This window comes from Meles meles, chromosome 4 (assembly GCF_922984935.1).
Source record: "Meles meles chromosome 4, mMelMel3.1 paternal haplotype, whole genome shotgun sequence".
Classification (NCBI taxonomy): Eukaryota; Metazoa; Chordata; class Mammalia; order Carnivora; family Mustelidae; genus Meles; species Meles meles.
In genome coordinates this window covers 76719690-76744765 of record NC_060069.1, presented here as the reverse complement: position 1 = coordinate 76744765, position 25076 = coordinate 76719690, and the positions used below count along the sequence as shown (strand labels likewise).

The 25076-nt window shown below is 39.5% G+C and overlaps 1 protein-coding gene across 1 annotated transcript in view; it reads left to right on the top strand.

Moving 5' to 3' along the window:
* Positions 1-10066: 10066 nt before the first annotated feature.
* PPM1L (protein phosphatase, Mg2+/Mn2+ dependent 1L) overlaps positions 10067-25076 on the top strand; it is a 291645-nt gene continuing 276635 nt past the window's right edge. The window contains exon 1 of the mRNA XM_046002401.1: positions 10067-11275. Coding sequence (XP_045858357.1) covers positions 10877-11275 — 399 coding nt within the window. The 5' untranslated portion in view covers positions 10067-10876. The remainder of the gene's footprint in view (positions 11276-25076) is intronic.

The following is a 25076-nucleotide window of genomic DNA, read 5'->3' as shown; positions in this document are numbered from 1 at the left end:
TACCCTCTTTTTCTCAAAAATAAAGAAGTACATCTTAAAAAACAAGACCTGAGGATTTAAGAAGTTCACTAATTAGAAAAATACACACTAGCTAAATCAAAGTGAACAGCTGCTTAGTTAAAATTTTTTTTGCTCGGTTAAATTTTTACAAAATGTTCTACTGTTGTATGTTTGTTAATAATAGAATTTAATATAAAACACTTCATCACATTTGAAAATGGTTCAAAATTTTTTTAGAATACGCCTAATACCTTCCTCAGAAATTAGAGCCAAACATATATTAAATGAATTAGGTATAGAAAAATACTCTCAGAAGCAAAATTATAGAAACTCAAAAAAATTTTTTGGCCAAAGAAATTTTATTTAATGTGGGACATGGGTACATTTCAATATGGTTTATATGTGGTGAGTTGGGGCCTCTGAAAGTAAGTGCTTGAGGATTATAACAGTTCTTTAAAAAAAGATTTTATTTATTTATTTTAGAGAGACATTTTAGAGGTAGGGACAGAGGGAGAGGGAAAGAGAGAATCTCAAGCAGTCTTCCTATCAGATTGAGCTATCTCCAGGAGGCCCAGGAGATTCTAACAGTTTTAAAGCAGCCCTACTGACCAGGGCCTTAGGGAATCCTGACTTGAAAAGAAACCTCTCCTTGAGGTCATCCAGCGACCCTGTCCATCTGAAGCAGGTCTTGCTTGCCTGGATCTGTGCCCAGGTCAGCTTGCTCTTGGCTGCACCCTGAGGCAGCGGGTGATGCCTGATGGTGGCATCCATTCTCCCTGCGCCAAGCTTGGGTCTCTGAGCCTGGACTGAACCTGCTTCTGTAAGGTCACTCAGCACCCCCAGGGGCTATGGCCCTACCCCTTGGTGCTCCTCCTCTCCAAAAACTCTGTCCCATTCACAGTTCCAGGTTCCTTCTCTCCTAGAGGCACAGACCTTTCAAATCAGTGTGGGTGGTCTGCTGAACAACCTCAATACCACTGAATAAATAACTGGTGCCCTCTTGGGCTAAGGGAACCCAGATATCTAGGGCCTAAGAGCTGGAGGTTCTTCCTCAGAGAGGAAGAGGGAAATGACTTTTTACTGTTTTTTATCTCAAGGCTACAAGGACAAAACATAAAAAAAGAAAAAAGAAAAAAAGATTTATTTTAAACTCACTATTATGTTTATTTATTTATTCATTTATTTATTTACTTACTTATTTTTTAAGATTTTATTTATTTATTTGACAGAGAGAGACACAGTGAGAGACAGAACAAGCAGGGAGAGTGGGAGAGGGAGAAGCAGCCTTCCTGCTGAGCATTGAGCCCAATGCAGGGATCATGACCTGAGCCGAAGGCAGCCTCTTAACAACTGAGAAACCCAGGTGTCCCTATTGATTTATTTTTTAAAAATATTTATTTTAGAGAGAAAGAGAGAGAGAGAGCGAGCGAGCACTGGAGTACTAGATGGGGAGGGGCAGAGGGTGAGAGAGAGAATCTCAAAGCAGACTCCCCTGGGTAAAGAGCCCAACAAGGACAGCACAGGGACTAAATCTCACGACCCTGAGATCATGACATGAGTCAAAATCAGAAATCGAAGCTATCCAGGCACCCCTGAATTTCTTAAAGAAAAAAAAGGAAGCTTTAAAAATACACTTTGTCAAACCACATCTCCCACTTCCTCCCATGTAATTCTCCTATGTGATCCTTTTTCTCCTCCTCTCCTCTCGTTCCCCATGAGAATCATGTGTGGGAATGAAGAGGCTTTACTGTTCAGTAACTGTTAATCTTTGGGATGAATCCCAAATAAGAATGTACTCCCCTCTTAAGCTCTGAAATCACTGGATATTTCTGTTGTAAGATTACAGATATTTTAAAATGAAATTCAGACATATAATCACATCAATAAAGACTTCTCTTCAACTTCTGATTGGGTCTCATCCAGCAAGCATGGATTATTTTTCTTTTTTTTACTCTTTATTTATTTGAGAGAGAGCATTCTTGAGCAGTAGGGAGGGGCAAAAGGGAGGGAGAAGGCTCCCTGCTGAGGAGGGAGCCCAATGCTGCTTGATCCCAGGACTCTGAGATCATGACCTGAGCTGATGTCAGACGCTTAACCGATTGAGCCACCCAGGTGCTCCCTTCAAGCATGGGTTCTTATTTAAAGATATTTTCAGTGAATAGTAAGGGTCTACAGTCACAGTGGAGTGATATTTTATGCTTTATGTCCACTCACAGCTTTCTCTTACCAAAAGCGTAACTATGATTTCAACATCTGTCTTAAATGAACTCACTTCATGTTTGGATGCCGAAATATTTAAGACCTTCTGTTTCTTAATGTCTTCCTAGATATTCTGGTACTAAAGTTGCATTGCTTTGAGCTTGGCTTTCCCAGAATTGTAACTGTGGGGGCACTAAGTCCAAATGTGATCAGCCTGTTTCAGAGGAAGACTTTGCATAAAATTAGACCTGATACTATTGGCGCATAAATAAATGTTAACGAGGCTGACTCTTTTTTCAAAAAGGACTTAAGATCAGTTTCTGAGTGGTAAATACTGAAGTTGCCAGGAGCAAAGTCTAAGTTTTATTATTATTTTTGTTGTTATTGTGGTAAGAAATACGTAACATAAAATTTACCATCTTAACTGTTTTAAGTGTATAGTTCAGGAAGTTAAGTATGTTACCTTGTCGTACAATAAATCTCCAAAACACTTTGACCTTGCAAAACTTTGAAACTCCATACCCATTAAAAAAACAATTCTCTACCTCTCCCAGCAACTCCTTGTAATTGCCATTCTACTTTCTGTTCCTATGAATTCGACTATTCTGGATTCCTCTTTTTTTTTCATTTTTAAGATTTTATTTCTTTATTTGAGAAAAAGAGAGACAAGCAGGGGGAACAGCAGGCAGAGGGAGAGGGAGAAACAGGCTCCCCCGCTGAGCAGAGAGCCTAACATGGGGCTTGATCCCAGGACCCTGAGATCATGACCTGAGCTGAAGACATATGTGAAACCAACTGAGCCACCCAGGTGCCCAGGATACCTCTTTCAAGTGGAATCACATAGTGCTTGTCTTTCTGTGACTGACTTATTAGCATAATGTCCTCTTAGCATAATGCCCTCAAGGTTCATCCATGTTGCAGCACGTGGCAGGATTTCCTTCCCTTTTAAAGCTATTTCATTGCATGTATACATCACATTTTACTTGTCCATTCATTTGTCAATGGACATTTGGGTTGCTTCCACCTGTTGGCTATTGTGAATAATGTTGCTATGGATATGGGGGTGCAAATACAAGGGATAAGTTTTGAAGGATATTTTCCTACGATACCGATGGATCTGAGTGGATATAGTCACATTATAGTAACCATATTTCTGATCTTGTTGTTTTCCTTCTTTGGAAACCTGCAAGCCTCTCTGTATAACCAATGAAATAATATAAATGCATTATTATTCAAAGTTCTCCAAAATACAGGGCCAAGTGATGAATTCTGATTTACCTCCTGCTACTCCTCCAAGCTTTCCTCTTTTTGAAATATTGTAAGCAAACAGAATAAGTGCTGTTTCTTCTTTCTGGAAGTCTATTCCCTGTATCCAACCCTACTTTTTTGCAGTCCAAATTCTCCAATCCCCTCCTTTGTGAAACCCTACTGATCCCTCCAGTCAGGTATGATTTCTTTCCCTAAAAATCCCCAAAATGTCTTGTATCAGATATGGTCTTATCACACCCTGCTTTATATTGATGAGTTGCCCATAAACTTACTGTATCTATTCCTCCCCTTTGACTAATAATAACTCACTTCTCTTGGGTGATTAATAGGTGCCAGGCACTGTGCTAAGTACTTCATGAATATTGGCTCCTATAATGCTTAAAATGACCTATGGAATAGGTATGATAATTATTTTACTGGTGAGAAGATGGAAGTAAACAAGGTTCAATAACTTCCCTAGCTACATAGTGTGTTTTGTGTAGAGAAAATGGGCTGGTGATTTTGCAGTGAGATGACAAGAGATTCCAACATTGTGACAGTAATGAACACCTGCACAGGCAGTGCCAAACCAAGAACGGCAATTTATTCCATTGCAGAAGGGCTACCAGGCCCTTTCCCCTGACTTTACCATCAGCACATTCACCACAGGAAGTGTATACTGTGTGCTTATGCTCTTGTTAATGACATTTGTCAGTGTGTAGTATGTTAAAGAACTGCCCTTTTCACTATCAGCTCCATGAAGGTAGGAAACATGTCTGTTTTGCCTTGTTCTTAGTACAGTGACTAACTGTAGCTGGTGCTGAATAAATGACAAACTTATAAACAGAGGATTGAGTAAATGAATGAGTTATAGTCTACACTGTATTGGGAATGGTAGGAAAAATAACTGGAGAAATGTACCTTGAGTGCATTGGAGAGCTTGGTGCATGGAGGAACAAAAAGCTTGCAGGCACAAATTATTAAAGAGAAAGATAGAATTGGTTGTTTTTCTTTTTTAAAAGATTTTATTTATTTATTTGACTGAGAAAGGAACAGCGAGAGAGGGGACACAAGCAGAGGGAATGAGAGAGGAAGAAGTAGGCTTCCTGCCAAGCAGAGAGCCTGATGTGGGTCTGGGGTCATGACCTCAGCTGAAGGCAGACACTTAACCGAATGAGCCACCCATATGCCCCAGAAGTGGTTTTGTAAAAATAAAATATAAACAACAAAACCAGAAATAAGCTTCCTTATATTTCAAAGCATCATAAACAATGGAAAGGTAAATGATAAGATGGGAAAAATATTTACACCTTGAATAATAAACTTAGGATAAAAAAAAAACTTTCACACTTCAAAAGAAAAAAAAAGACAAATATCCTAGTAGAGCAATGGACAAAGGACACTCATTTTGTAAAAATGTTCTTGCAAAGAATTCCCTTGTGTCAGTAATGAAAGTATGATCTTAAGAAGAGCAACAATGTTAAAAAAAAAAAAAGGTAAAAAAAACCCCATAAAACCTTGAATGACATTTAATGTTTTGTCTGTTAGTAAAATCAATTTTTAACTATCCATGGGTGAGTTATTCTTTGACTTTTCTTTTTTATTGCTATCCAGGATTCAAAGCCTCATTGATTGGTTTCACTTATTACCAGCAATAGTAGAGAGAATCTGAGTGGGTCTGAAATAAGGATTTTAGAATAACTGTCTTCATTCATTCATGAACAAATATTTATAATATATAGTGTGTGCCAGGCATTGTGTTAGGTGCCACAGTTACACTGGAGGGCAAAACAGAAACGGTTCCTGCTCTCATGGAGCATTTAAACTGTAGTGAGTCAGGGCAGGGAGCAGACATTAACTTTATAAAATCACACAAAATATATATGTACAACTTTGATGAGCACTCTGAAGTAAAGTACAGGTTGCCATGAGAGAGTACAAGAGGGACCTCATTTCAATTGTTGAGTCAGGAAGGGCTCTTGAGAGAGTGATACATGAGCTGAGATCTGAGGGATGATAGGTAACGAGGAAGTGTGGATGGAAGAGTGGCTTTGGGAAAAGCGAGCATACTAGCTAAGTGGAACTGCATGAATAAAGGTCCTGAGTAAAAAGGGAGTTTGAGGCTTTATCGGAGCTGTAAGAAGGCAAATGTAGCTGAAGTGGATGGACTGAGGGAACAGGTGCCATGGTTGAGAAGGCCAACACTGAGAAGGACAAGAAGGCCGTAGCTAAGACTTGTGCCTTTATTCTAAGAGTGCTAAGAAATCACATAGGGGTTTTAAGCAAGATTATTCAACTATTCATAATGTTTCACATTATGAACTAGCTAGAATGTTGATGTGTGTTAATTAGTATAAAAATTAAGGTAATGCTTTATATTAACTTTATAATTTAGGAAGCTTGTTTGAAGATTATCGTAGGGAAGCCTAGGGTAGATGATGGATTCTTCAGGTGGGTGGGGTTTATGTACACAGACTTGGTGCAATGATATAAAAATCTTAATCAGAGAAAAGTCTCCTTGATATATATTTATAATTAATCCAAAAACATGGGTTATAGAAAAGGACCTTGTGTTTTTGGAGTCCAGTGAAACAAAATCATATTACACCATAATATGATTGGTGTTTGTTAGATTAGTTTTCCATTTGACACGATTGAGAGATTAAAATTACAAGTTGAGATTGATATATTATCTTACTTAAAAATGATGAATTTATTTCCTTAGGTGTACTACTGTCTATAGAAGGAAGATAGATAAATTATAGTCACACAGTAGAATATTATGCCGCAGTGAAAATGACTGAACTATATGTAACGGCATGGAAGGTTCTAGAAATTCAGTATTAAGCAGTATTAAGTAAGAAAAAAAAATACCAGAGGACTACACACAGTAAGATCCCATTTTATAAAAAGCTTAAAACTAAGCAAAACTAAAAAAATATCTTACTTAGGGATACAAACATATATGATGATGTTATTTTTTAAAAAGACAAGGGGATGGTGAAATTATGTATAGTTTAAAAATATAGATGTACATTGATAGAATATTAGTAAAAGAATACAAGTCATTACTCAGTATATATTAATAGGCAGAAGGCAGAAACAATAAAGAATATAAATACAAAAGAATACAAAACACAGAACACAAATCAAACTCATAATTGGTAAACTGAAAAATGTGCAGAGAATTTCTATATGTATAGAAGATTAAAATTTACTTCAGGGATATTTTTATTACATTCATCACATTCATCATCCAGAGCTGATGTCATTTTACTTAACCTTTACAACTTTGCAATAAGTGTCAAAAACAAAAGGAACTGAGGACATCATAGACCATCATACAGAAAAAAATATATTTGTTATCAAACTCTGTTTTAAAGATTTCTTAAACCTAAGAGCTACAATTCTAAAAGTTTTTTTCTGAGACTGTATTACTTCTAAAAGTTATATTTTTTGTTCTTTATATTCTTGCAAGGCTGACATGAGTTCATTGCCAAGTTAAAATGGTAATTACCTGGTAAATATTACTAATAAATATTTTCTATTACTTTTAATTATTAAATAATAAATATTATTTCATGAAAACCAGATTGCAATTAACTTTTGGTTCATTACTATGTACCTGTAATGGTATAGTATTTGCATAAGGCAGAGTCTATGATACTCTTTTCTTCCCTGTGAAATTCAGATAGTATTTTACTCTAGCAACAAATCTTTAAGGCTTTTATGTAGAGATGAAGGACAGTTTACTTGTTCTTGTCCTCTGCCCAGCACTTATTCTCAGTGGGTGCGTGGAGTGTGGTGCTGACAAGGCTAAAGTCAAAGGTTAAAGTGAGCATTGTGGGGCTTGTGTATTCTTTTCCAGATTTCTATAACAAAGAGCCACTGAAATGTTACCAGGGAAGCATAAAAATTAGTCATCTCAGTGTTAGAGCATTTGACTGCAGATTAATCATCTCAGTATCATTGGGCAATCAATGGGCTAAGAGTATTGAATTGGTGGTCAGAAGAACTGAGTTTGAGTTTTCAATTTCTTAAGACTGAATTGTGGTATTCAGTTAACATCTTTGTGCCTCATTTTCCTCATATTTATTACAGAGGTAATAGCTCCTTTATTTTCTTCCTATGATTGTTATAAGAATGGAAATAAATTGATATACATGAAAAAGCTTTATGATTTCTGGGAATATGCAAATGTTAGTTTGTCACTACAGGAAGTTCTTTTTCTCAAACATATTAACATTCATAGTGACCTATAACAAAATGCTTTATTAGTAAATTGAAAGTTTATTTTTATTATATTATTTTTAAAATATAAATAAATAATATAATATATATAATATAAAAATATAAATATATTTATATATTATATATTTAATATATTATATTATTATAATTTATAATATATTATATTATACATAATATATATTAATATATTATAATAAATAATAATAAAAATAATTATTTATTAGTAATTTGAAAGTTACTATGTAAATGACACAAATTTCTTAATAGAAATTTTAAAATGCCTATAGGGTCTGCTTGAAAAATCATTTTATTGATTTTTCACAAAAATGAACTACTTAGATGTAAACGTCAAAGCATATCTCCACAGAATCCACAGGGTATCTGGATTTATTAGTCAAGTCAAGACCTCCTTTTGCTATTTAACTTCCAGGAAAACCAGTATGGTCCTTTCTTTTCTTTATTTAGGTATGGAGGAAACACAAGTTATGTCTCTCATGAGTATCTGCTGCTATCATCAATATAGTAATGTTGTGGACAGGCTGGATGGGTCACCAGGTTTGGAATCTTACTTCTGCTCCAGGGCCTGGTTAGACCTGTAGTTCTGTAATCTTGATCAACTTATCTGGAAATTGCCTTTGCCATTAGAGAAAGGTTTATGTACACAAAATCTGATAATTCACCCAAAAGCCGTTTGCTAATTTACAGTAAGAAATACTGTAACCTCTTATCTTCATGACAACACTAATGTATTACTTTTGCTTTATAGTTCCTAAAGACTTTAAAATTCATTACCTCATTTTGGAATCTCATGGCTTATGACTTTTGAACAGAATGACTTAATTTCAAAACTGTTTACTCTATTTATCAGGTGGAATATACCAAAAAGTGCAAAACGAAATAGGGGACCATATCTTAGTTGTCAAAAACAATATCCTGTTAACAGTTCTTCCTATTTCCTTCCTGTCTTCCTATGCATGCGTATATAATTGAGAACATACTGTATATGCCATTTAAATGTCAAAGTTTTTCTTTCTTTCTTTCTTGTTCTGATGGTTATCTGTGCTTTTTGTAAATGTTTTGGAAAAGTTGTAGAAAGCAGACAAAAAGTCCAAAGCAGAACATGAAAACCACATCATTTACTACTGTAGTTAAACACACTGAACATTTTGGTGTATTTCCTTCCAGTATTTTATTCCTTTTTATTTTTATTTTTGTTTTTTAAAAAACGTAGTTGGGAATCATACCAATGCAGGAATGCTTGGGGAGACAGACACTGGCTGGGCTTGGATCAGGAAGCCCCTACTCTCCAGTCTAGCGGAATGGAAGCTGCAGATCAGCACTCTTCTTCCTGGACAGGGGTAGCGAGAGTGACTATTTTCCTTTAAAGCTCCCTTCTTTCTGTATTTTAAGCTGATTTGCACATTGGTCATTTCCCCCAAATTTTCAAGGCCATCGACACCTGCCCGTGTGTCACCAAGTTATCCTTGAGGGTCTCTGGAAGCCCGTACTCTTCTCTGCGGCCTTTGACTTCTGCTCACCGAAAGACTCCCACCCGGACCGCACTTTCTCCTGCGATCACTGAGCTGGCGGTAGGAGGCGTGGAGTTTGGAGCTTCAGAGGGGTCCTGAAACTGGAACAGCGCAGTCACAGCCCTCGCCCGGCAGTGGGGTGGGAGCGCCCCGGGGCTCCACTAGGAGGCTCCTTGTCTCTTCGCCGAAGGGCTGTCACCGCCCAAGGCCCTCGTGGTTGCGTCCTCTGCTCCAGGGGCGGCCGCAGCCCTCGGGAGGCTAGCCCATCCTCGCCCCTCCCGAAGTTATCCACAGAGCGCACTTCCCTGTGGCTCCGAGTCCCCACATCCTGCTGTTGTCGGGAGGGTCTTTTCTCGTCGCGAGAAAGGTTTTAGGCCTCAGGTTCGCTCTCCGCCTCTCGTGAGATCCCAGCAGGCCTCTGTCGCAGAACCCAACGGCCAGATCCTCTCCGCCTCGCTTTGCGAGCTTGGAGAAGTGCGTCCCTTCTCGCTTGCCTTATGCCAGGCGAGGCGGGGACCGCACTACAGTGCGGCCAGCCGGAGGGGGGATCGCTCACGTGCGGCACTTTGCTTTCCAGCCAGCGATACTAGCTCCTGAGAAAACCGCCGTTCAGACGACCAGAACCACTATTATTTTGTCCTGGGAGTCCGCACAAGGGAGGAAAGGCCATATACTGGACCTAGAGAGCGGACGCGCCCCCTTTCTCCCCCCGAGTTCGTCCGAAACGCCCCGAGCCGCCAGCGCGCCGGCCGTGGCGGAGCTACCTCAGCCTTTGACAGCTCGGCGCGAGCACCTCGGGCCTGGAGTCCCAGCTCCCGGGGAGGGGCGGGGCGGGGCGAGTGCGCGGGGCGGGGCGAGCGCGATCCGCGGAGAGAGGAGCGAGCGCGCGAGCCGAGCCGAGCGGTGCCGAGCCGAGCAGGGAGGTACTGGGGAGAGGCAGGCTGAGCCCGCCGGCCGCCTGCGGCTCAGCGCGGATCGTGCTGCGTCGCCGGGCTCCGCGTACCCCGCCTCTGCCCAAGCTCCCGCAAAACTTTTATTCTCTGGGGCTTCCCGGGGTGTCTGAAGGAATCGGAGCGCTCGGCCGGCTCTGCGCTCCCCTGCCGCGGCGACCGAGGGGACGTGCATCCCTTGCCCGCCGGGCTCTCGCGTCCCGTGCCTCCTCACCTGCTGCTGATCGCTCCCCAGAGCGGCGAGGGGCACCCGCGGAAGGGCCGCGCGGGCCCCAGCGTCCCCGAATTCTCCCGCCCACCGCCGTAGACTCGCCCGGCGCAACTTTAACTTGATTTCTCTAGCCCATCTCGGGCATCAGCGGCCGCAGCCTTGCTGTCACCGCTGCCGCCTCGGCCGCCGCCTCACAAAGGGGAGCGGGGAGGGGAGGCGGCGCGGTCCGCGGGCACAGGCGCCGGTGCGCGAGGCGCGGGCCTCCTTGCCGCCGAGGCAAGGAGACAAAAGGGAAACTGCCTCTGTTCGCCGTGCGGGCTGGGAGCAGCCTGCTCGTCAGCCTCTTGCCCTGCTTCGCGAGTCTCCTCCCTCCTCCCTGGGCTGCTGCTCCGCCTCCCTCCCCGCGGGCTGTCCCCGCAGTGCTCCGGGACCCGGCGAGCCTTCGGGGCGCGCGTCGCTGCTGGTGGCTGGGGCTGTAGCGATAATAAATGATAGAGGATACAATGACTTTGCTGTCTCTGCTGGGTCGCATCATGCGCTACTTCTTGCTGAGACCCGAGACGCTCTTCCTGCTGTGCATCAGCTTGGCACTGTGGAGTTACTTCTTCCACACCGACGAGGTGAAGACCATCGTCAAGTCCAGCCGGGACGCCGTGAAGATGGTGAAGGGCAAGGTGGCCGAAATCATGCAGAACGATCGGCTTGGGGGACTCGACGTCCTGGAGGCCGAGTTTTCCAAGACCTGGGAGTTTAAGAGCCACAACGTGGCCGTGTATTCCATCCAGGGCCGGAGAGACCACATGGAGGACCGATTTGAAGTTCTTACGGACCTAGCCAACAAGACGCACCCGTCCATCTTCGGAATCTTTGACGGACACGGGGGCGAGGTAGGAGTTCTCTGGGGTTTTGTTTGTGTTTGTGTGGGTAAACAAGAGGACGTGTGACCAGCGGGGTCGGAACTGGGTGCGAGGGGCGTGGTGATGACCTGGTGCACGGCTGGACAAAGACACTAGATACAAATGTGGCTCAACTTGCTAAAAAATACTGCTGGATCCAGACCTCTTGGTCCCAGTGGCCATTTAGGGGGAGGGAGGTTCGTCCACATCTATTTTGTGCCTCATAATTTGTGAGGTTTCTCAAGGCCAGAACCCAGCAAATGACTGTGCTGGTTTTTCGGGGAGAGTTTACAGTTTCTACTGTGAACTTTGGCCCAGGGCTTCAGCGCCCCTGTTCTAGGGTTTGAGGCTAAGGGAGGCACAAAGAAGGAAGAAAATATCTTTGATTCCCGTTAGGGAAAAGAGAAAATCTGCAGAGCCGAGTCAGTGAGAGTTCATTGAGGATGAAGGAAGCTCTGATTCCTTCAAATCCCATTCTCCTAGAGGAGGAACCTGAAGGGCAGCTGCGCGCTTCTTCACAACTCCATTAACTTTGCAAGTGCAATCGAGCTAGTTGACAACGGCGCCGCCTGCTTTTAGCAGGATCGTGCCACGGGATCGGGATGCCTCCGGCCTTTGCAGAGGTGGCAATGCCCGCAGAGGCGGCGGTGCCCAGATCTCGCCCGGGCGCCCTGGCCGGCGTGGGTGCGCAGGCATCTCTCTGCTTCTAAAGTCCCTTATTTGGGGTTCATCTGGGGCAAATGATGATGTTAGAGGCCGGTTGAGGTTCCTCTGCCGCATTTCTGCGGCACCCTGATTGAGTGCCAGGGCTCAGATTTCCTGGAGGTCGGGGCGAGTGTTGGCTCTGGTCCTTGGGCAATGGCCCAGGGAAAGTGAGTGGCAAATGTGGCTCCAGCGCCGAGCTCCTAAGTGCATCAGGACAGCAACCCCGTCTCTCTCAATTGGCAGTTTGTAAGAGTTTCAATGCTGCGTACTTACTCATATTGCCTCTGCCTCCTTTGTCACCCCTTCTTCACCCCTACCCCCACCCGGCTCTGTGCCGGCATCCAACTTTCCCTCCAACTCTCATTTTAGTCCTTCTGGTCTCTGGTGGGCTCTAGGGAATGCCAGCAGGTCATGCTCTTTCAGGATTTGCTTTTTCTTTGGCCTTTTTTGAGTGAATATTGAGAAAGCTTTCAATTGGTTATCTTATTTGCATTTTGTCTTTTATACAAAGTCACTTCACCCACCACTCTGCTAATCTTTCCAGATACTGTATCTGCTTTAAACCAACTTTGCCAGGAATGACAACTTAGTTGGAAAATTTATTTGGTAGAACTGAAATCAACTTTTGCTGTTTTCCGTCCAACCTAGCCCTATGTTCTGTCCAACCTAGCCCTATGTTCTGTCTTTCAAAATGAGGGTTTCTTACTGGTTGTAATTTTGTAGCTTTTTGTGTAGGGTGGGGTTCCTTTCTCCCTGGTCACAGGGAGGTAAAAGACCTGAAATTAATTGAGGGAGGAGATGTTCTGTGCTTGGGTAAAAACATATTTAAATGATAGTGTTCCCAATAAAATGACTAAATTGTTTTCTTGGTTTGATCAGAATGTCTGTATTTTCGTTTAATATGCCTAGACTGTTTTAAATCATTTAATCAAGCTTATATTTATTGTATATTTTTAAATTAAAATTGGGCAGCTGTGAATCTGCTTCTGGTCTTAGAAAGCACAGTTTTAGTTTTAATTTAAAGGTCCAGATGTAATAATAATGTGAAACTTTGGGCTGTACTTGCATGGATGTGATGTACTGACATATTTTGAGCCTGCATGTGTAAATGAATGACTTTTTAAAATTTTCTTTTAAGTTGATATTCTAAAACCTGAAAGTTGCGGATCTAAACAGATTTCAGGTTGAAAATTTTCCAGTACTATCTTCTGGTAAATATATCATCCATAAAAGGGACACGATCAATGTCATTATGTAAATAGAAGAATTTTACACATATAGGTCCCCTTCTTAAAAATAGAGTAATTGTTCTATCTATAATCTCCTATAATATGTGGCCAGTTCATTCATCTTGGCTTTTAGGGCAAAATATGAAAAGTAATGTAAAAGATAGTTCCTTAGTTGCTATTGGGAACGTGATAATAACCCATAATACCAGGTAACTTAGCTCTTGCTTTTTCTTTCATTTAAAGAATACCCCACCATCTAATTGTTTTCTTTTGTGTTGTTTTAGCTCCTGTAATATTCACCAGAGGAGGGTGCCACTGTTTGATTTTGGTATAGAGGATAGTTGTCTCCTTGCAGAAAAGAGGAAGCTTTTTCTGAACTCCCTATTATTTATATATGTTGTGTACATAAGATAAATGAGGACTTTAATTTTACTTCTAATAATTCAAACTATTAAGATGGTCTATAAAAAATGAGGGCTTATCTACAATAGTACTGCTTTTTAAATGTAGAAAGGACCTAAGCCACTTTGTACACCTATACTTCATTCTGTTTTTTAGATGAGATATTTGTTGATGGGCTTAAGATGTGACCTTCCTAAGGTTAGTTCAAGGCCTTCAGTTTCGTGATTTTTATATATATATATTTTAAAGATTTTATTTATTTATTTGACAGTCAGAGATCACAGGTAGACAGAGAGGCAGGCAGAGAGAGAGGAAGGGAAGCAGGCTCTCCGCCAAGCAGAGAGCCTGATGTGGGGCTCGATCCCAGGACTCTGAGATCATGTCCTGAGCTGAAGGCAGAGGCTTTAACCCACTGAGCCACCCAGGCACCCCGTTGACTTTTATATTAAACCACTGGACAAATTAGTTTGCATATTTACCTTGATAGATAGCACACTAGGGATACAAAGGTGAATGAGACAGGATTCCTGTCCTCACAAAGTTTCAGTGTAGTGAGAAAGATTTATATAACAAAAATTATAGTCGTGATGTGCTTAGAGTGTTATGGGACCACTGACATTTAAAACATACTGGGAGGTGGGAGGCCCAGGGAAAGACACTTTGAATAATTTACTGCAAGTTAAAGACACAGGTTTTGATTTGAGATCAGTCTTTGAATCTCTGCTCTGCCTTATACTAGCTGTGACCATGGACAAGTTGCTTAATCAACTTTATCTGGGAGTTATTAGTCTGAAAAAATAGGGATAATAATGCACATAAGGTACACATCTATCAGTTGTATTATACATACCGAGAAAAATACTTAATGGATGTGAAAGGATGTGGAAAAGAAAGCTTAGAGACCAAGAAGTCTGCACTGTTAGGGCAACAACATCCTAGAAAGAGAGACTGTGTGTGAAAGCTGCAGTTTTGATCACTAGAAAGGCATATGTTGGATATGGATAATTTATTATGTATTCCTCAAACTCCATATTTCTTTGTTCTAACTTATGGTAAACTGATTACTAATTTGGGATTTCAGGTATCTTAGCATTGGGGAAGCAGCATCCTGGCTTCTGGTGCAAATTTTCTGATTAATGGAAAAGACTGTTCTCTATGTTTAATTAATAAGTTGGTATTCTGATTTGCACTTCAGCCGCTTAGAATGAGTTGGTACCCTTTAGTCTATTCAGTTGTGTATTTTTGACAAAGATGTATCTCTGGAATTCTTATGCTGAGGACCAGACTCTGGTTAGCTGTGACTTCCACATGAATGAATCTTAAAGAGCTTTGTCTCAGTGGTCCGATAAGCCAGCTTCCTCACTTGATGCTGTCGGGCCTTTGAGACATTCTAACCATGATATTGTGGGTAGGTGGTTGATTCTGTATGTGTGTGTGTGTGTGTGTGTGTGTGTGTGTGTGTGTGTGTTTAAAGCTATGGCTGTGATTGTTTTTCTGTATAACAAAAGATTTAAAAAGATTGAAACAACAAAAAGGAAAAAATACTCAAATATACCAACTGATGTGGAAAGATTATTTTTAAAATTAAAAAATAATTTTTATCTAGTTGCTTTCTAATTGGTATACATTTAGGTAGCATTAACTTTTTATTATTGTAAATAACATTGTAATAATAATAATAATTATTATTTTTTGAAATTATAATAATTTTTGTGTTTCTACTGTAGTTTGGATTATTTCTCCAGGGTGGATTTCTAGAGTAGGGTTTCTGGATCAGAGGAGAAATAAAGAAACCACCATTATTGGTAGTAATAGTAATAATAATAATAATGTCTGACATTTATTGAATATGTATACTATTTTCAGGCAGTATTTAAAGTACTTTATATATATTATCTAATTTTAATGATCATAACAGTGTTTGAGGTAAGTGCTATATATATTTAGAAATTAAGGCACTGAGAAGTTAGGTAATTTATCTAGAGTCTCTTGTAGCTCATAGGTAGTGAAACTAGAATTTCAAACTGAGATTCTGATCTAGAGCTGTCTTCAAACCCTATGCTATCAGTTTAAACTCCATGAATCTTGTAATCTGGGCAATGATGTGTGGATAGCGTTGTTAGGTGAGGAGTGCCTGGTCTTCACATGTTGCTCAGTAGGACTTGGAGTTTTTCATTTGACTCTGACCATCGTTCTGTGACATGTGGTATTGTTGTTGAAAACTCGATGCTGGAAATCTTGGTAGGTAGATCCTATAATTGGCTAAGGAAGTCCTACAGTTAAAAAAAATTAGGGTCAGAAGTCACAGGTGGTGACTCACAAACAGCCATTCTCATCTACTCCCCTTCTTTGCCTGCAGGATCTCTGTCCCATTACAGAGAATCTCTAACATTTTTTCCTGTTAGTTCATGAAAGGCTTGCGTAGAATATACAGTGGCATTAACATAGCCATTTGAAAAAATGATTTAGGTTTTATTTATTTTACTTTAAAGTACCAAAGGCTTGACTTCAAGATAAATATGTAGTTGTGTGTATGTGTTTGAACAATTTCTCTTTATACTGAAGAACTGTTTTTTTAGAACTAAAATAATTTAGTCATATGTAAAGTTATTAATTTTAAGTAGCAAAATATTATTTTTTCATTTGTTTATAATATTGAGTTGGTATGTTTAGTTTGAGTAGATGCAGTCTTCTGTTTCCATTCTAGAAGGCTGCTTCATACATTGTTCCCTTAGTCAGCCTTAAGTTGAGCCCAAACTTTGGTGATGGCTAGTTATAATCTATTTTTAATATGAATTTTCAAAGGTAAAATTTAAATAAACAAAGGAAGCCCATCATTTAAAAAATAGTTAATGGTGCTACAGTACCTTTTATAGCTTTCTTTTATAGTTATAAATCATCCCAGGTGCCTGGGTGGCTCAGTGGGTTAAGCCTCTCTGCCTTTGGCTCAGGTCGTGATCTCAGGGTCCTGGGATCGAGTCCTGCATTGGGTTCTCTGCTCGGCGGGGAGCCTGCTTCCTCCTCTCTCTCTCTCTGCCTGACTCTCTGCCTACTTGTGATCTCTCTCTCTATAAAAAAAAAAAATTATAGTTATAAGTCATCCCTATAAAGCACTTTAAGTATTCATGTAGAGAAAAATTATACTTATTGATAAATTGATGTTATTTCAATAAAGTTGAAGTCTGTGGTATGAAAAGCTGTGCTTAAAAAGTGAAGATATAATAAAATCTGAAAAACAAATCTACAAAGTTTGATCACTTTGATCTTTCTGGAGAATTTTTTTTCTCTTTCTCTATTTAATGAAAATAAGACTCAATTTAATGGAACCTTAGCTGCCTTCAACTTGTCTAGAATGAGGGAAGGTTTTGGTGGTTGATTCTGTTAAAAATGAAACTGACTTACTTTCCTCCATTCCTAGAAGACAAGGGAGTTCTTGTCTGCTACTGGGCACAAGGCTCCTTATGGTAAGTGTGGGGCTACTACAAATAATTATGTAAAATGTTCATTGTACAATGATACCAGATAGATACCATTCCTAATGTAAAAAAGAACTGTCTGCTCCCCAAGTTAGGCATAATCACTTGGGAAGGGTGCCTTTTTCTAACTGGTACAAAAGTGGAAAAGCACCATAGCAGTAGTCTGTATTTCTGAGACTCACATCTTTACCATACCGTCCATCATTATTGCCCTCTTGTTCTGCTCCAGGATTGAGCAGCTGACAGATAATCCATGTGTCTTAGTTGCTAAACCAAAGACCAGCTATCCGATAATTGCACATCATGTCAGCAAACCGTATGACTTCCCTTAAGAAGTGAACACTTATTTGCATTTGCTCTTCAACACGAATATTCCAGATTTTAGTCCTTAATAAATGTGACTGGGGATTTAATGGTCAGTAGGAATAAATCTTCAAGACTTCAAATTGTATTTTTAATAGGACAGTCTATATTCAGCATTACTCTTGGACAGTAAAGTTCTTCATCTAAAACATTAAGGGGCTCCTGGACGGTTCAGTGGTTACACGTCTGACTCTTGATTTCAGCTCGGGTCATGATCTTGGGGTCCTGGGATTCAGCTTCCTGCTCAGAGGGGAGTCTGCTTGTCTCCCTCTCCTTCTGCTCTTCTCCCTACTCTGTATCTCTCTTAAATAAATGAATAAATAAATCTTAAGAAATTAAAAATTTGTTATTTTAGTTATAGAATTGCCATAGGGCAAAAACTTTTTTTTCTGATAAGTATATACCATTTCTTTTTAATCCATTATGTCCTTTCAAATCTCTTTAGTTAAATTAACTTACAGTTTAATTAGTCACTGGGCATTTTCTGGTCAAATAAGTCTGTTACTGACACTTGAATTTTCTGGAAATTGAGACATAGTTAGATTTTTTTGTCATACTGTTTACCTTTTTGCTCTCTACAATAAAGAGATGAATTTGATGTAACAACTGGTTTGCGTATGTATGATAAATATGACTGATCCAGAATTTGGGGTTAAGAAGTTTCTGCTTCTCTTTTATTTAAACACTTAGAGGTTTTCTACTTTTCTGTATAGGAAGAAGATATATTTTCTCTTTAGATAGGCCTGGCAGGAATCTTGAATTGTCATGTAATCCAAATATAGTTCTAAAGCTTCACAGCTACACGAATAATCTATTTTTAAAGACTTTCATCAAGGAGATCCCATACTGTCCCTGGAGAATTTTTTTTCTATGGTCTTTTCTCTTAGGAAATTCATCCTTATATATGAACTAGTTCCCTTTGGTTTAAACCTATTTCTCTCAGTTTGACCTCAACAGAGATATATTAGGATTAGGTTGTTACCATTTATAAGTCAGTAAGATTATGGTAATCAAAAATCTTCTTCCCCTCTTATTAAATAAGTACAGCAAATTTATAGGAGAAACACTCATCTCAAAGAAAGGAGACACAAGGTAATTTTACCAAAGACAGAATAGTTTCCAGATGATCAGTAATAGCTTCTCTTACTAACAAGCTATTTTGGCAATAAAGAAAATGTCCTCTTCAGGTTTTACAGATTGGTTAGTTTTGTCTTTTGTGTCCATTGTCAGATGCTTAGGCTATAGGTGGAGTATATCCTAGCTGGACATTTACATGGTATATTATTTGGAATATTTTGGTTACAAATGACAGAAAACTCTGGTGGAAGCAGTTTAAACTCTAGAGACATTTATTATCTCACTTAACAAAAGGCCTGGAAGTGTAGGTATTTCCAAAGTTGGTTGATCAAGTGGTTCAATGTCTTCAAATCTTTATATAACTATATCCAGAGACATAAAAAAAGAAATTATACCTGTCCTGTGTTCTTAAAACTTGAAGAAACCTTTCTAGAAACACTCCTACATCTTTAGGCCAGAATTGTGTCCATGCCTAAACCAGTGACTTGACCATGGGAATACCATCACCATGGTGAGCTCTGACCTGACATAATTCATCTTGGTCTAGGGAAGAGCCCAGCCTTCTCTGGAGGTCATGACAGCTTAGAAAGGGTAACAAGGCTAGAGTTTTGTTGTCTAGGAAGAAGGGAAAGTGGGAATAGTTGTTGGGTGGGCCACACAGTTGGGAAGGGGGTTCAGAGAAGGTAGCCGAGAACATTTCTTGTCTGCACGTTAACAGACTTATTGGAGACTGTTGCTGTGAAGTGTGTAACACTGACATGAGTTAAAAAGAAAGCCTTTGAAGACTTTAGAAAAGGGCAAACCATTTTAGTTTTGGATTGGCTTAGAGGTGACTTTGCCTAGAGCTGAGATGTAAATTTGGTTAAGGGCCCAACAAGTCTTAAGAAACTATTAGATAGTTTTCTAACTCAGATTTTCTCTCTGTTCTGTATAAACCAGCAACAGAGAGTGCCCTGAGTGACTGGAGAGCAGCAAAGTGCTTTTTGCTCTAGTATATGACTCTCTGTTCAGTACAGGTACCGCTGCTGATGAATGTGGAAGTATCCCAGCAGTTCTCTTGGGGGACATCCATTTCTCTTTTGCTACCTTCCTGCTTTAGACAACAAATTTGTTCAAATTTGGTAGGATTTTTGTCTCTTAATTATTGGTTACCATAAGTTTTGTTATTTTGTTTTAAAATATTCTATCTGCTCCAGGCCCGAGGGAAGAGATTCCTGGGAGGGTCAGAATTTTTGTACACATTTAAGAGGGGGGCAGTCTGGAAGTGGTCTGGGCTCCAGTGAGAAAGGAGGGCATTAAAGTCTTCCTATTTTTCTTTTTTTTTTTTTTTTCCATTTTATTTATTTTTTCAGCGTAACAGTATTCATTCTTTTTGCACAACACCCAGTGCTCCATGCAAAACGTGCCCTCCCCATTACCCACCACCTGTTCCCCCAACCTCCCACCCTTGACCCTTCAAAACCCTCAGGTTGCCCCAACCTCCCACCCCTGACCCTTCAAAACCCTCAGGTTGTTTTTCAGAGTCCATAGTCTCTTATGGTTCACCTCCCCTCCCCAATTTAGAGTTTTTGAGTTTTGTGTTTGAGGTTGAAATACTCATCCTGCTGCTACTGCTATAAATTGATTACAATGAGGCTATCTTTTCATTATGTCTTCCTGACTGTTGATTACCAGTCTATAGAAATGCTGCCTGACTAAACTTCCTGTTTAGTTTTGGTGGCTTTTCTGGTGATTCATTCTCTCTACTTTTTTTTTTTTTTGTCTTTTAAGAGATATGCAATCATATTGTCTACAAATAATATAATTTTGTCTTCTGCTTTCTAAATAGTTATACTTTTTGTTTTTGTTTCCTGTCTCTTTGCATTAACTAGAACAGAATAATGTTCTGTAATACACATGACAGTGAGTGTTTTATTCTTGTATTTGAGATTATTGAAAAAGTTTGAGATCAGGGAAATGTGAAATGGCTTCGGTTTATGGATAATAAGGCTAAAATATCTTTACTGATATAATGAAAGATGAAATCCAAAGGTTAAGTAAGAGTCAAAGAAGAAAAGATATTCAAGGTATGGTAATTGAGAGAATGAATGATCACGAAGATGGACTAGAACTTGGTGTAGATGTGATGCTGACAATTTGTGTGTATTGATTACCTGAAGAGGAGAACACTGTCTTTTCTGCTTTGGGGAAGAATCGTCATCACTAGATCCGTTTCATGGGAATGTCCCAGAAAGCAGTAGTCTAAACAATAAGCACAGTATCTAACCATATACTGTGTTTATACTGATTCTGCAGGTTGTGAAGACCTAGCAAGATACACACAGGGATATCTTCTGCTGGTTCTCGAGAAGTGGGAAGTCTGGGGCCATCTTGCCCTTGCATTTCTGCTAGTTTTGGTGAAGATTGTCCTTATTTTCTCTAGAATTTCCTCTGCAGAAAATCCTTGCCCTATTTCTATTACCTGTCTTGTAAGGAAACTGCAGCTGCTTATACAAGGTTCTCATCCTGAGTAGGGTTAGGTAGTATTAGTGTACAGAGACGAAATCCTAGGTAAGATCCCTCAAATTGCCCATAAAGAAGAGTGTGTGATTTTCACCTCTTACTCTGTAGAATTATATGTAATTATAAATGTGTAACTACATATCCAAAGTAATGTATAGACAGAATAAAGTATATGCATATAAAGTATAGTTTTATAGTGTTTTAAATGATAAGAAAAGAGTATCTTGAGTTTGTGTAAATTTGTGAATAGTACGGTTTCACTGTGCCTCTGAGAGATAATAGAATAAGAAATTGATGAATATTTTGAGATTTTCAGATGATGACAGGAACTTTTTCTTTTAAAGAGAGCATATTGTATATTTCTATGTGTGATCACTTTGAGAAAATTTAGTTTGTTAAGGATACAAAGCAACATATAAATATGTGGCTTTTGGAGTTGGGAGTAAGATGAATTTATCCTGATTATTTTTAAAGTCAATTTTAGAAAGATAATTATAATGCCATATTGAGTGCTTTATTTTTAATCTAAGTGCCAGCCACATCTTTGACACCAGATGGGGGATATGGAGATGGGCACTTAGCCCGGTAATTTATTCTCATAAATACATACACAAAGTTTACACTTGCTGTTTCTTTCTTGCCTATGGCTTGAGACCCTGGGAGGTTTTATTCTCCAGTGATTTCAGAAGAGAGACCTGTGGAGGATTCTGACCATTCCCATTTTCCTGGCATCCCTCCCGAGTACATGATAAGGTACCTGTAGGTCTAAACTATTTTGATAAATGTCTGGCCATGAGTTTGTCTAAAAGCAAGACTCTTTGAGCAGCAAAGAATTCTTGGAAAAGAAGCTTGTATTTTACAGGATCCAAGTAGCTGCTGCTAAAGAATCATGCGGGTAGAGAACTGAGAACCTGACAGTAGCCAGAGAAGTTCTCTGTACCTTCTTATTAGAGCCGCACAGAGATGGAAATTGTTTATCCCCAAAGGATTATGTAATCCAAACAGTTTTAGACATGCAAGAGTACAGGCAGGCATGTACTTCGGAAACATTGCTTAAGAGGGCATTCTCTGACGAAGAAGACAGCTAGTTGTTTTTTTTTGTTTGTTTTGTTTTTTGTTTTTTTTCTTCTCTCTCTCAAAAATAAGGTAATAGTGGAAGTGCCCTAATGATGTTTCCAGTTTACCAGAGAGAAGCCCTCATCTCTAGCCTTTGTGGTGACTTTATATTATGGGGATTAGGACATCCACCTTCTTCACTTTTAAAAATTGACCATTGTTACAATATTATCTGGTACAGTGTATATTCAAATTTTGCCTGTTGTCCCAACTGTTTTTAAAAAAACAACTGAGGTATGATTGGCATAAAATAAACTGCCTATGTTAATATATATATGATCTGATCAGTTTTGTATATATTTGTGAAACCATCACCACCATCAAGATAATGAACATATCCAACACTGTTTAAAGTCACCTTATTGGTAATACCTTTCTTCTGTCTTTCTTGAGTTCCTCTCTCCATCCCTGGGCAACCATTAATTTGCTTTCTGTCCTTATAGACTTAGTTTACATTTTGTAACATTTTATATAAATGGAAATGTACAGCATGTACTTCTTTTTTGTTTCTTAGCTTTTTTCCCCACTCAGCAGAATCATTTTGAAATTCATCTATGTTGTTGCATCTATCAATAGTTGATTCGTTTTTATCACTTACTATTATATTGTATGGATATACCAAAATTTGTTTATCCATGCCCTTATTGTTGGACATTTGAGTTGCTTTCAGTTTTTGACTGTGAACATTCATGTAGAAGTCATTGTATGGACATAGGCATTTCTCTTGGGCAAATACCTAGGAGTAGAATTGCTGGTTAATATGCTAGGTGTATGTTCATTTTTTTAAAAAACGGCTAAAATATTTTCCAGTGTGGTTGTATTATTTTACATTTCCATCAGTGATGTATGAGAGTTCTAGTTGCTCCACATCCTTGCCAGTCTTTTTAATTTTTGTCATTCTAGTGGTTATGAAGTGGTTTCTTAATGTGCATTTTACTGATGACTAATGACATTGAGTACATTTCTAATGTGCTTTTTGGAAAATGGCCTTCTTCTGAAAATACTGAAGAATGACTATCAAATCTTGGTTTTCTTGTAAAATCTGACTTTTGTCCTTGCCTCCATGATGTGAGTGAAAAAAGGAAAGAGGTAAAAGGTATAGGAGTGATGAGCCATGGCCCTCTCTCACTGAAAGGAGAAAGGCTTAGAAGTGCAGCCCAGAAAAGAGAGGTCTTGAGAGGCTGCATAAAGTAACCAATAAATCAGATGAAACAAGGAGAGCAGAAGAGAAAGATTAGGGCCTGTGACTACTAAAGACAGTTTCTGTTATCAATTATCTATCTATCTATCCTCCTCCCTTCCTTCCTTTTTTTTTTTTTTTTAAGATTTTGTTTATTTGTCAAAGAGACAGAGAGAGTGCTGGCTGTGCACAAGCAGGGGGAAAAGCAGGCAGAGGGAGAAGCAGACTCCCTGCTGAGCAGGGAGCCCAACGCAGGGCTCCATCCCAGGACCCTGGGGTCATGACCTGAGCCAAAGGCAGACTTTTAACCCACTGAGCCACCCAGACACCCCATTCTTTCGTTTTCTTAAATATACATGTTCTCATATTTCAGATTAAAAATCTGAATGAGATTTAAACTTCATTTGAAAGCATACACTGGCGACACAGCTTCCACTTTCTTCCTACTTACTCATTTGCTCTTCTGACACTTTTTGAGTCTGAGGGTTTTTTGTTTGTTTGTTGTTTTTGTTTTTGTTTTTTGTTTTTTTTCTTCTCAAGGTTTCCAGGGATCTCCTATTTGGCATATAGGATGGCCTGTTTTCAGCCCTTATCTTTTTCTGTAGGTTCTGGCTTTCTTCACTACTTCTGTCTTCTTGAGACTCATCTTCTTGACTTTGATGACAACACTTAAATTTTTTTTTGCTCCTTCTCCAGTGTCTTTGAGGGTTTCACTTCCTTCATGAACCTGGGTTTTTAGGAGGGCTATACTCAGTGTGCTGGTCCTAATTTGTTTGCACCAGCAGCTTCTACGGAGTCAGCCATAGGAAGCAAAGCATAGAGCTTTCCTTCCTGTCTTAAGCACATGTCTTTGGATGATGACTTAGTACTTTCTTTCTGGATATGACCGTGATAACAATCAGTCTGAAAATGTAGTTGCTTTTTATGCCCCTAGATTAATTTCCTCCCTGGATTTGTCTTTTCCTCTCATGGTGTTGTCATTCTCCTAGTCTCCCAGTCTTGGAATTACCATGTCGTCTTTGCTTCTTCCCTCTTCATTCATGTCTGTGAGACTTTATTTAATACCTTTCATCCCTGTCTCCATCTTTATGTTTGTACTACCACCATGCTAATTCAGCCTTTCATCACTTCCTGCTTGGACTGTGACAGTGGCTTCTTAACTGTTCACTCAGTTTCTAGTCTCTCGCCTGTCCAGTTTACTCACTGATATCTTTGATAGATCTGGCTTCTCAACTCACTGGGTTATACATTGTTTCTTTTTTAAAAGTCTATGGTTTATGCCAACCATGATTTATTTCTTTGAAAAAAAATATTTTGGGGGTTCTCCTGATGGCATCCCTGACTACTTTACCTTATGCAGTCTTATCTTCTGTGCTCTTCTACACAAAACTCTGCACTACAGCAAAAATGGTCTCTTATTCCTTGAATGCCCGATGGATATGTATGATCCCTGCTGCTCCTTTGTCAGCTCTATTCCAGTCTCTGAGAGAGTTCTTATTCCTCTTCCAATATCTGGTGTCTTGTCCTAATTTCCAGGCTCCCCTCAATTTCCAGCTCTTTTGTGATTTCCTGCTTGGTCTTGTCAGCTTTAAGTAATCATTTCCTCCTTTGAACTTATTGTCTGTGATGGGCAATTGAACATTTTGCGTTCTTTTTCATTTTTAAGGTACTTTTTCTCTCCAGCCAGAGTTCAGCTGCCTTGAGTCTCAAGCCTCTGATGAGTTCCTGTGGTGTGCCTGCCC